The 12475-nt window shown below is 36.1% G+C and overlaps 1 protein-coding gene across 2 annotated transcripts in view; it reads right to left on the bottom strand.

Annotated features, from left to right (window-relative positions):
• DICER1 (dicer 1, ribonuclease type III) overlaps window positions 1-12475 on the bottom strand; it is a 46398-nt gene that overhangs the window by 8569 nt on the left and 25354 nt on the right. For both annotated transcript variants that reach the window (XM_010141095.1, XM_010141096.1), the window contains exons 15-23: window positions 12182-12321; window positions 9664-9843; window positions 8623-8836; window positions 8095-8248; window positions 5891-6073; window positions 5469-5574; window positions 5193-5368; window positions 4016-4799; window positions 2439-2594 (exon numbers count right to left, since the gene is read on the bottom strand). In XM_010141095.1, coding sequence (XP_010139397.1) covers window positions 2439-2594; window positions 4016-4799; window positions 5193-5368; window positions 5469-5574; window positions 5891-6073; window positions 8095-8248; window positions 8623-8836; window positions 9664-9843; window positions 12182-12321 — 2093 coding nt within the window. The remainder of the gene's footprint in view (window positions 1-2438; window positions 2595-4015; window positions 4800-5192; window positions 5369-5468; window positions 5575-5890; window positions 6074-8094; window positions 8249-8622; window positions 8837-9663; window positions 9844-12181; window positions 12322-12475) is intronic.

Genomic DNA, 12475 nt, shown 5'->3' with positions numbered 1-12475 from the left:
AGTAGCCTTCCTAACATCAAAAGTACTGTTCACAGGCTGAACCCAGTATCCCTTATGTCAGCAGGAACTCTGCCACTGAACTTAACAGAAGATCAGATTCAAAGTGCTTTTCTAGATTGCGTCCTGAAAACCAACACCATTTTGAATCAAGTGAAACAGTCTATACCTGCCCTTAGTCTACTTTTGTAGGTCCTAGTCACCTAATCTTGCAAATCTGTGAACCAGATACTACCACTGGGGTCCTTTCCCTTCGGGTCAAATGGACAGCTCTCTAGGTGTGTGGATGGGCAGCACTGTAGGGGGCACTAGGCCGTACCTAAAACCATCTCAGGACCAAACAAACCATAACATTCCTCAACACAATGGACTAGGCTTAGTCTTAGCCTACCCTAGTCTAGTCTCTAAACCTAGCAGGCTTAGGATTAGTTATGAGAAGAGGAAAAAAGTGGCTATGTAATTCATAGTTCAGACATTTTGGCAAAAGAATTTCTGCTGCTGTAATTACCTGTCTCACATATACACAGTAGAGATTTCTGTAACTTTCACTGACCAGAGAAAGCAAAATTTGTTTTGAAATAGTTATTTGGATACTAGAAGCAGCATAATGCTCAAACTAAAACTAATGTAACCAGTCTCCACCAGAGCTAGTGCTGATTTTTCTTGTTACACACCACCTGTTTCACCTGTCACTGAAATAAAAAGACATTCTCTGCATGAGGTATTGCCCATGTCTATATGGACAATTCAAAACAGACTTCAGAGCCTGTTGTCACAAAGACTTAACAAATGGTGAATTTCATTTTCACTATAATTTGATTCACCAGTTTCCTAAAATAAAATTAATTTTAATTAGCAGAACAGCTACATGATCTACCCTAACATTGTTTGCACATCGCTTCTTGTATAAAATATAATAAAATTCTGAGTGAGGAGAATGAACAGTAGATAAAGGAGCCAGGAATCAATCCTGGTAGTTCATTGTTTTCATCATTAGTCAGCATTTCAACAGTAAGTCAAAATGAACCCCAGAAGAATGAACCTTTTCTTAAAGAATACCTGATTGATCCTTAATAAGTTATGGCCACTTACAAGCTGAAGATAAATTCATGTAAGTGCTTTTTTCATGCTGTTTGGAAATCAGCTATTTGATCAAATGGAAAGTGGAAGATTCTTCTCCTTAATAAAGCTTTTTAAAACACAAAAAATACCAACATTTTATTAGGATGTTTTAGTAATAATTTGTCATAATGAGATGACATTTATAGCCCCAGCTACAGACTATCAGCCCATGGACCAAGAACGAAATTTACATCTGAAAAAGCAAAGTATCTATTTGACATGAAACCCCCACTTCTTAGTTGCATCACTGTCTCTATTTTGTTCTGAAATCTTGCGTTTTATTTACAAATAAAGGGGGAGAGACCATTGAAAAGTTATGGAGAACTGAACATTTTTAAAAAACAATTATTAGCTCCTTCCCAAACATGCTATCTTATTTTTAGGATGGCATAACAGTAAGTCTCTTTGAAACAAAATCTTGGCACAATACAGAACCACAACAATCAGGTTGGTTTATTCGGCAATAAACATTTATTTGCACAGTCCATCTACCTAACAGTCCTCTCCTGTGCCCTCTGGTGGTTCTACAACACAAGTGTGGTCTTTAGACTTGAGAAAAAGATAACAAGCTGTGCTTCCATCTCCTTCCCCTGATCTCCAAACCAGCCTCAAACACTTAAAAGATTACATCACTGACTACTGCGATCAATTTCTTTTATCTGCTCTTCTTCTCTCATATAATGAGTTTAGTCAGAAAATAACTTGCTCCATTCCTCATTAAGATCTGCCATTCTGAAGCTTTTGGCAATAGACACTGAGGGCGTCTAAGGCAGCACTGTATTTTGGATGAGAAGCAGCTCTCAGTCATACCCACTGTGTAGCTAACAGCAACCAATACCGAACATTTTCTCAAGTCAGTTCTAATCTTTATTCTGTCTCAGCACTGTGAAAAACAGCAACTCCTTTTCATATGTTCTACAAAGGTGAATTTGTTTATGAAAAAGCAGTCTTCTGCCTATATGTATTACAGCAAAACCAGTAATGATAATCACACTAAAAATTTCCAAAAGAAATTTAGCATGCCCTTAGTTCTTCCTAACTACAAGCAAAAAAGCTGCTCCTCTCTGCTATTCCAGTAATATATACACTCATTACTGGATGATGCTCAGTACCTTTCCTCACTTAGGGTTCTATTCAGGATCGGTTCTCCTCCTTTTCTCCCTAAACTATAGTGAAGTTTCAGAAAGGAAACAAAGACACAGATATACTTTTTTTTTTCCTGACAACGTAGCAAAATATCTGGGGGTGGGAAGAGGCAGGGGTGAGAGCATACAGGCACGGGAATAATTATTTCCTAACACAGTTAAATAAAGTCTTACCACTTCATCTTTTTCCCACTTATCAGTGTTGCTCTTGTCCTGGTTTACTATGTAACCAGGCGGAAGCCAATTGACGGGGGGATCAAAAATCGACACCACCATACGACTAGGCAGTCCTTTCTTTTTTCCAAGACGATACAAGTTACAGTTGCTGACCTTCAAGAAAAACATTCTGATAAACCTCTGGACACACTTTTATATAAAAGTAGGTTAAAACGCAAAAGGACATTCCAATTTTACATGTCAAGACAGATCTTGTTCCATTATGCGTTTTCTCTAGTTCTCAAAAGAGAATTCTGCTTCCTTACTATGGTACAGCCAGTTCACAACAAGGTATACAATTTCTAAAATTTTTCTTTTTTAAGGCCAATCATATTAGGTGTGGCAATTTCAGTTAAAGAAATTCAATAGATAGAATTCTCTCTGCAAAACAGAATTGTTACTTTAAAAATAATAGTAAATATAACCTGTACAAGTGTCATTAATTACCAATATTAATAACCAACAACCACACTAGATTTGGAATGAAAAATGATTGCTATTATGGGTAAATTGACCTAAACCTTATCATTAGAAAATGTTAAAACATTTCTGTATAACAAACTTCACTAAGTCATAATCCTGGTAATTTTGATAGCCTCTAAAATTATACTTAACATTTTAAAGGGAAGGGGAAAAAGCATTCTTACATACACAAACGTACTTCCTTTTCCTTTTTAGCTATCAATTTCTGATCTTCGTTTCTCATTTTAAACACATTTTCTATGTGTATTTTTGAAGTCTTGAAATTTGAACTTGAATACGCAATCACTTCCTTTATTTGATCTGTGCAATTTATTTAGCCCTCCTTGTTTTCCAAGACAACTCAGTAATTTAATTTTCAGAGTGATGCATTTTATTAGAAGTAGACAATCAAATCCTTAGCATTTAATTGAAGTTACCACATTATGTGGGGAAAAAAAGACAAACCAAACAAACTTTCGCATGATTGATTATTCTAGAGTTTAAAACCAGCAGCAGTAGAACTGAGGACTCTGCTCCCTACTGTTTACAGTTACTTCAAAATACTTTCAAAAGTTTTGATGCAACAGTTCTGTAAGATTTTCCATGTTTTCATTTTTAGTGGTCCTAGAAGATCATGCTGAAGTTTTCAAGGGAAATAACTTACGGAGGAAACAAATGAAAGGTCAAACAAAGCTACAACGTAAGGCTCCATACTGCTCACTCAATCCTTCATTCAATTGCTCCCATTAAAGAGCTTCTACTAAATACATCTCTAGCATTCAGTGCACCAAACATCCTCACTAACCCACACTTTAGTTCTTCAGCTGGTAATCAGCTAGTTTAGATTTCAAAATGAACTGCAGAACACAGTTTCAATCAATCACAGTTATGGCAACATTAATCCTGTAGTCGTGTATTTTGATTCCTAATATGCATGCTACCCAATGTATAAAGCTGGGGAATTAAAAAAAAATCAACCTGTAGCTATTCAGTCTTCCAACAGAAGTTTTATATATATGGCTCGTTACAGCATGTCTTTTACATATATTTATCGTGGAATTGTTACTACTTACTTTTTTGCTTCTCATATATGACAGCCGTCCCTCATGAGCATCAGGGTAAGTGCAAAACAAGTAGGTAGTGATGGCATGCTTTAAAAATGAATCACCAAGCATTTCTAGCCGCTCCAAATTAAATCCATCACTAGCATTTGAAAGAGTCAAAGCTTGAAGAATGAGACCAGGATTAGGACCGAGAGTTTTTGAGGAGTAACCACTGGAAGGGTTCTTTTCAGAATCTGCTCTGTCTTTTGAAAGATTAATAGCTTTTGAAGTACTGGTGGTCACTGCCGTTTTGGGGCATCCATCTGAGGTAGATCTGTTAGCATTTCCATCAAGGTATTTATTACTCAGTAGAGTACATTCATTGCTGGGCTTGGGCTGGTTGTCACTGTTGTATAAATTCTGAATGGGATATGAGGTAGGTGGTTGTACAGGTATTTCCTGCCTGCAGTAATTCAGCTGATTTCCTTGGCAACAGTCTCTGTTAACTAAATCACAATTGCCATTGGCAAGATGTTTATTGTAAGAAACACCATTAATTGCTGCAAGTTCTGCCGAGACATCAATTTGGAGTTTACTGGATGACTCATTGAGCAATGTTCTGTAACTCACAGACATTTGGTCATGGTTTTCTGCAGAAGAGGTTCTGTTAGCACCTTGATGTGCAGCATTTTCAGGGACTACAGTTGTGCTGTGCTTACAGTAATTTTCATTCTCTACTAAAGAGGAGTTCGGAATAGAGATGAAGGATTTGCTGTCAATAGACTTTTTCCATCCGAAGTCCAAGTTAGGATATCTGTAAAGATACATGCTGATTTTGATAACAAAAAAATACTATCACAAGACAAGAAGACTACATGAATATACATATTAAAAAAAAAAAAGACATAAGAAAATAAAAAATTAAAAAAAAAAAAGACATAAGAAAATAAAAAATTAAAAAAAAAAAAGACATAAGAAAATAAAAAATTAAAAAAAAAAAAGACATTCTTCTGAAAAGAACAGTGACTGCAGCATCTAACTTCACCATTCACAACCAAGTCCTTTTGAACTGTGTTTCACTGAAAACTGACTTGAGTTAAACAAAAGGTATCAGTTTTAAATTCATGCAGTAATGGTTAAGTTTCCACCTTGTTTTTCAATGAAGTCAAATATCGTATTGAAAAATACATGTTGAAAGAATACATGCCTGAAATCTGCAGGAAGTGATTTAACCCCTACACCAGCATCAGTAGCTGTTTGAGCTCGTAGTTCCTCTGCTGTCAAAAGACAGTGCAGACGATAAAGTATGCTGGGAAGGCAAACTGCTTTTCTCCACAACGATGCTGGAATAGGATGTATAGCACAGAGCTCTGGAACCAGTATCTGGGTAGAGGAGAGGGGAAGAAAATAAATTAACCTCTAAAGGTAGTTATCAGATCACCATTAAGAGAGAGGCAACTTGAATAAGATACTTCTATTTTACCTGCTTATTCTGCAAACTTTCCCACTTTGCTTTCCTCTTCTCAGCACTGCTTAGTGGAAGTGCTTTCCCCTTCTGGTTCAAATGACGAGGAGTCAAAAGATTGAGTCTAAAAACCATGTGAAAATACTTTAATGTAAGTACATAATTAGGGAATAGAACTTAATATCCTAAACTTTCTAAAGTGATGACTTATTCTTAGTACTCAACCTTAATGAACTGTGAAGTGACAGCACAGTTACTTCTGGAAAGAAATGGACTCAGGTTACAGTTGTTATAAATTAAGTATCCTTCAAGAAAAAAAAAATCAGTAATTATTCTGAAAAACTTGACCCCTCAGCTATATCCCCCCCCCTTTTTTTTTTCTGAAAAAGTCACTTTACTGTGAAAATACAAACATCATTCACAAATATGACTGCTGTTACCTTGAAGATGTGTGGTCCACATCCAGCAGTGGCTGGTTGAGATTGGTAAGGTCAAGATTATATTTTGTTTTATAATATTCAGCAAAAGTTTCATATTCAGGGGACGGGAATTTACTGAGTGGAGTAAGATCAGTGTATACATCAGCCACATAGAATCGATGAGGCTGATCAAAATTTCGATACCTAAAAACAAACAAAAAATATATTGGCATACGGTGCAGTGTTAAGAGTAAAGCTTGTGCCAAGTTCTTCATGTTCTAATGTGGTCAAGTGATAAGCAGTTAAATAACTCACTTGAGATTTTTGGTTGGTGGGGTTTTTTTGTTGTTGTTGTAGAAACCATTCGTAGCTAACTCAAATAAGAAACATGCTATAAAATATGGAAGAATTAAGTCCAGCTATAATCTACAAAATTTCCCCTACAGAATTTTTTTAATTAAATGCAGGACTTATGTCTTCAATATCTAATACAAAATCAATCTTTGGAAACAATCTCCAAGAGTAATGCTGCAAATGGTAATTTCTTAATTCCAAACACCTAACAAATAAACTTGGTAATTTGGCTTTTTAATGTCTAGTCTCTGATGTGCTACAATCAGTAGAAATGGAGTTCTACTGTATACAAAGATTGTACTACCTCACATCTAAACAGGCAAAGTAAATTCACAAGCTTTCCAAGGACAATGCCATTCTTGTATTACAAGCAGAATGTTAGAAAAACAAAGTCAGAATGCTGCAACACCTTTATTGTGACTACTCATTGGATACTATGGTGATAAACCTGCACAGGAAAATAATAATAATCAGCAATCAGTATTTAGATTTGCACATTACCTTACCTTGTAGTTTGATCCGCTGCATCGATCATTTTAAGCTTCTATTAACATACCATTAATGAATTTTTTCAGCTTTCTTTCAAAAAGAAAAACTAATAAAACTATAGGCCATCTGAACTTCTTCAGTGAAAAAACTGCTGGTTAAAGGAGCTTTTAGGAAATCGTAGTTTCTTATCTTACTCACAATCATGCCTATTCTGAGGAATTCAGTCAGAACTGTATTAATATCCAGTCATTCCATTATGCCTCCCCCAAGAAGCTTACAACCAAGTAGGATAGAGAAGCCCTAGCATCTAGCCCTAGCAATGTATTTCTACCATTTTTATGTTGACTGAAAACAGAAGTACTTGAAATTCTGATATTTCTTAATGTATGAAACAAGGTCAAAAACTTTTTGGCTTCTCCTAAGCCTGAATACTATCAGATGACAACTAATAATTCTCTCAGAAGAGATGAACAGCGGTGTAGGCACTGTGGCCAGATCTTCAGACAGGTGAAATACCATGGTTCCACTGAAATCCAGCAACTGGGCTAATTCACGCCATCTACAAGCTAGTTCTACAGTGTTAACTCTCATCACACGAAGTAATGCTTACACACAGTGATCGTCTTTCACCACTTCTTTATACTAGCGTTTTCACTACAGTATTCATCAGCTCTGGTGGGAAGACATTTAAAGAAAAAAAAAAAAAAGGCTAACACAGATGAGTCCAAAACAAAGTACTAATATTTACCTTCCATATATATTCTGCATCATGCTAGATACAAACCCAAGCCAGTCAGTCCATTTTCTATTTTTACATCGTGCCAAACGTGACAAAGGGAACTATTAAGTCTCCACAAAACCTACCAATTTTGGAGAACCTTTGCATATCCAGTACATAAAATGACAAAAATTTCTCGTCTAAATACTACTCAGTAGAAAGACCGTTTTAACTAGTCTTTGTCACTTGTTAATTTTTTCATCTACTGGCAGCATACCTTCCTCTAGCAGACCTTTGGAGTGAATAAGCAGTAATCAGAGAACAAGACTCCCAGTCAATCCTCCAAATTAAAACTGGTTTCAGTAGGCCAATTCTTGATAAAGTTGCAACGTTTTATCAGAACACTATGTAAGTTTTGTGGTGAACTCTACTATTCCTAATAAAAAGGTAAGTCTCAGGAGGCTTAAACACTTAAATCCTACTACATAAGATTAACTCTGGATGAAAAAATATCTTTAATTTTTCTGATACATAACCAGATTCCTTCACACGAATAGCACACATTTCTTACAAGCAATTCTGTTGCAGATACTAACATCACCTTATTGTAAGCGTTTGTATGAACACAGAAGATACCTTCCTGAAGAATGTATGCATTACTTACCGTGGAATGATAACCGCATCCTGGTAATCTTCTAACTTGAAAATAAAAGGCATTTCTTTTGTATACTGTGTACTAGGAATGCCTGTACGTGCCTCAGATTTCTCAATGTCTTCCATAAACTTGAAGTCAATGTCCAAAGTGCTGGAGTCATCAACTTAAAAAGCAAAATGCATAACTCAGTCATTCATGGGAGAATTTTCCAGGCTGAGCTTTTCTGGCAAGTTGGAAATTACAAATGTTTTCTCTTTTTCTACACACATATTTGATTATTTAAAAAAAAATTAAAAAGAGACATACAGTTTTAGACCCTTATGGAGTCAGCTGCAACCTACTATAAATCAATGCATGTCATCAAGTTAAAACTAATTTGGAATTGTGAAGTAGTAATAAAAATATAGCTGACATTTTCATACTACCTCATAAGGTATTATTTCTACTGCTAACACCTGAAATTTAACATAAAATTAACAAACCTGTTGCTAAGGAAATTTAAAGTGAATGTTTAAATAGTAAGAGCTCTGTTCTTACCAACATTAAGAGGTAGAACACAATAGGCTGAATCAGCTTCTGTAGGTTTGAACTCTAGTGCAGGTTTCTCAAGACGAAGAATATGTGAAAAAATGTACTGGTGGAGTCGTGTTATCAGCTCAAGCATTTGCAGAGACAGAGTGAAACCAGATTTCTTAAGCTCAATAGATATTGTAACCTCTCCAGAGCGAGTATACACAGGAAAGTGAGGAATCTAGGAAAAAAACACAAAAGAAAAGAGAAAATACAGAGTAGAATTCTTCTATAGAGTTCCAGATGTTTACTTCAGATGCTGAGGCAAGGCAGTGCTTGCTTGACCCCACGACAAACTGAATCAAACTGGATCACAATTCTGGTCTTTAATGACCTTCCATTATAGATGTGATTTTGAAGGCTTAAAGAATGACCAGTTTTGGTTTTTTAACATCTCTCCTTGTATTTTACAGCTCTTCTCTTTATAGAAGATAAGTAAAAATGGAAGGCTTTTCCATTATGGAGGAAGAAACGTAAAAAACAGCAATCTTCTGTGGACAACAGAAAATACAATTTCAAAAATATCTTCCTCAGCTGAGTCTCATCCACAGAAAATGTCTATTAAAAATTTTCTGAAGTAAGAGGTGCCAATTTCAATTAACGTGGCCTACTTTTTCTGCAGCTGGGGACTAGGAATGCTGAGAGAACTTGTTACCATAGCTTTCATATAGATAAGGCAGCCCTGCAGGCCATCTCTGTAGCTCACACGCCACCTACCAAACCTGATACAAAGAAAGGAGGAATTTTGAATTTGTCACTGCAAAGTAATAAAAAATAAAATTGTAAAACTAAAGCTTGGAAAAAATAGAACTGATTCACCATTCTTTAGTTCCGTCACTAAAGACAGGAAATGAAGTGGTGACTGCACTGGATGCTTATTTTCTGGAGGTTATTTGATACAAGCCACACTGAGGGTCATTTCCAACTCTTCAGTCTGGGAGTGGGGAGTAAGTGGAGTATGACAGGTTGTAAGGAGTGAAGAGTAAGGAGAGAAGTTGTATTTGTTACCTGAGGTATAGGTTTGGCTGTCAGTATGCCAAAACATCTTGTTGTATCCTCAGGAGGATATAGCTTTCGTCTCCTGAAGTTGAGCTCATCAGGTAGAGGAGTCGTTAACACCATTCCTATTACATACAGGTAACAGGGCTGATCAGGTTTGGGATAACTATCCCTCAAACATTCTGGAATCTAAAAATTGAAAAAAACCCAAACAAACAAACAAACAAGAAAGAAAAACATTAGTATGATAAAAATCAGCAAAAGATTCACCTAAAGACTGTCCTTGGAACAAAGCTTCACATATTTCTTTGGTAAGGTATTGCTAAAAATGAGGAATACTCCATAATCTGGACTTTAGTAATGCTTGCTTTCTTATGCAAAAACATTTGGTCCAAACACCTGCGTCAAGAGAGCATGATGCTCCCAGACCATATTATCTGCAATGAAACAACCTTCATGACATCCCTAAACTTCTCCTGTATCCACCCTGTGTTAAAAATGTTAATCTAACTGCAGAACACAGAGAGCACTTCACCATAAACACAACTGAAGTTTGATGCCAATTTCTGTATTTAGCCAGTAACTTTGGAGCACACTTTATGTCCAAATTCCTTGGATCTTAACAGCACAAGGGGGGGTGAGGGGAAAAGTGTGTGCAAAGGAAAAAACCTACATTCCAGTAATTCAAGTTTCATATAAGCTTGACTGAACTTCGCACTTCTTTAACATGGATTCTTTTCCCCAGAACTGTTTAGAAGTATCAAAAGTGGTTTTTATACCCTTGGGACAAAGACACAAAATGCAGCAGACCACTCCTTTGCCCAGGCACTACACTAGAGAATTTTTCTAATAACAATTCTAGCTAACAGATGTGAATACTCACAACAGCCAAAAGTACTTTTAACTCTGCTGCTATTTGTCATAGACCTTTAGAACCCACGCTTTATGTTTGGTAGGAGATAATCACTTTGTAGGACTCAAAAATGATCCTCCTATTTATCTAAAACTAAACTGCAGTACACATAGTCCTGAACTTTAAAGTTATACTGTAGCAAAAGTCTGGCCTTGGCTTAATGGAAAATTACTCATAAGTTTAATAACTATATTAAGCCCAAGAGGATATCATAGACCTTCAACATTTGCCAAAGCTTCTTTTCCAGATGTGAAAAGTTGGTACAAAAGCAAAGGCAAGTATTCTTGGATTTTGTAATAAAAAAATAACCAAGAAAGAACGATGCATCACTTGAAAAATCAAGTCCTCTGGTACAAGAGGTACCACAATCGTGCATTTTACGAGTCACCAGTATTCCAATAATCACTAGTGAGGTAAGAGGACTGAGAAAGGCACATGTAACAAGAACCACCAACAAGAAAAGATTCAAGAAAAAGGTTCTCTCATATGTCATTCGCTCTGTAATAGATTCTGTGGCGTCACAGAATCCTTTCCTAAGCTTTCCTAATAACCAATTATTTAAAGTACTAATAAACTGGGGCATGTGGAAGATGCCGAGAATGGAGTTACTTAAGGGCTATCACCATAACTGAGGCTGCATGTGAACAACAACACGGCACTGTAGCCTAATACTGCAAATGTTCGTGCTGACGTTCCTACATGAAACCAAAGTTTCTCCGTGAAGTGCAACAATTAACAGCAGCTGCTATGCAATCTCTTCTGAGTGAGTTACCTGACCTTAGACAGAACCTGTAACAACTGCAGGGGAAGAAGGAAGGTTCTAGAGCTGTTGCAAAATACTCTGACAAAGCTTTTTTTTCACCCCCTCCATTTTCTCTTACTTTTGATCTATTTGACATTCCCCCATAAATACCAAGAAGTTCAATTCTACAAACTGATATGGGTGAAACCTGCTGTAACGATCTATGGATAAGTTACCTAATAATCCAGAGCTACACTAAGTATCTTATGTGACCCCTTTAATATATTAAGTATAATATTTAGAACTATTTTTAAAGTAAAAAAAATACTAAAAGTATAGCTATTTGATATTCTAAGATTTAAACCAAAAATTATTAAATTCTTTGTTTGATCAGAAAAGTCACCAAACTAAACCAAACATCTTAAAAAAACTTTTAGAAATTTCTATGTTTAGTGCCTGGCTGATAACTTTGACCCCCTGGGCATCTCCTTCTATTTTCAACTATTTGTCTAGGAAGCCACAAATTCTTCCGTTGCTCTAGTATATTTACCACAGAACTTAAAAAGATTTTACAGATCATCAGTGCAGAACAATTGTCGCTTTTAGCTATTTCTATACCAAGCAAATACAGTCAACATATAAAGAGTGCAATTCTTTGAACTACAGGCATGCTTCCAAAGCATATGTTCCCGTAAGATCATTCAGGTAATAGTGCAAGATTCCATACAGTTAAATCTGAAAAACATTTCCACTAGAAATGCAACAGTTGTTGTAAAATATTCTTATCAGATAAGATTAAAAGTTCGCAATTTTGCTGTATTTGTAGATAAAGCATTTGATCACAGATGTGGACAGCAATGAGTGAAACTAACAGCTTTAGGATAGCACTGTCTTCGTTTTGTAGAGCCTGGCCTTCCTGGAACACTGGTTTCTTCTTCATCATGTAAATCAAGCTCCTCCTCATATTTAACCGTTTCTTTACCAACTGGCATCAAATGATCATCCAGTTCACCTGAATATTATGAAAGGATGCAAAGAAATAGCATTATGAAGAATCAAATCTCAGTTCCTTCAGATACTGTGCAGTAGCTGTGATGAAAACATGAAACCTGTTTTTAAAATACTCTTACTACTGCAAGGTTCCAAAAACGTAACTTTGGGGAAAG

Source organism: Buceros rhinoceros, unplaced genomic scaffold, assembly GCF_000710305.1.
Source record: "Buceros rhinoceros silvestris isolate BGI_N320 unplaced genomic scaffold, ASM71030v1 scaffold18327, whole genome shotgun sequence".
Taxonomy (NCBI): domain Eukaryota; kingdom Metazoa; phylum Chordata; class Aves; order Bucerotiformes; family Bucerotidae; genus Buceros; species Buceros rhinoceros.
The sequence above is the reverse complement of the archived record's forward strand: the minus strand, read 5'-3'. Positions and strand labels throughout refer to the sequence as shown.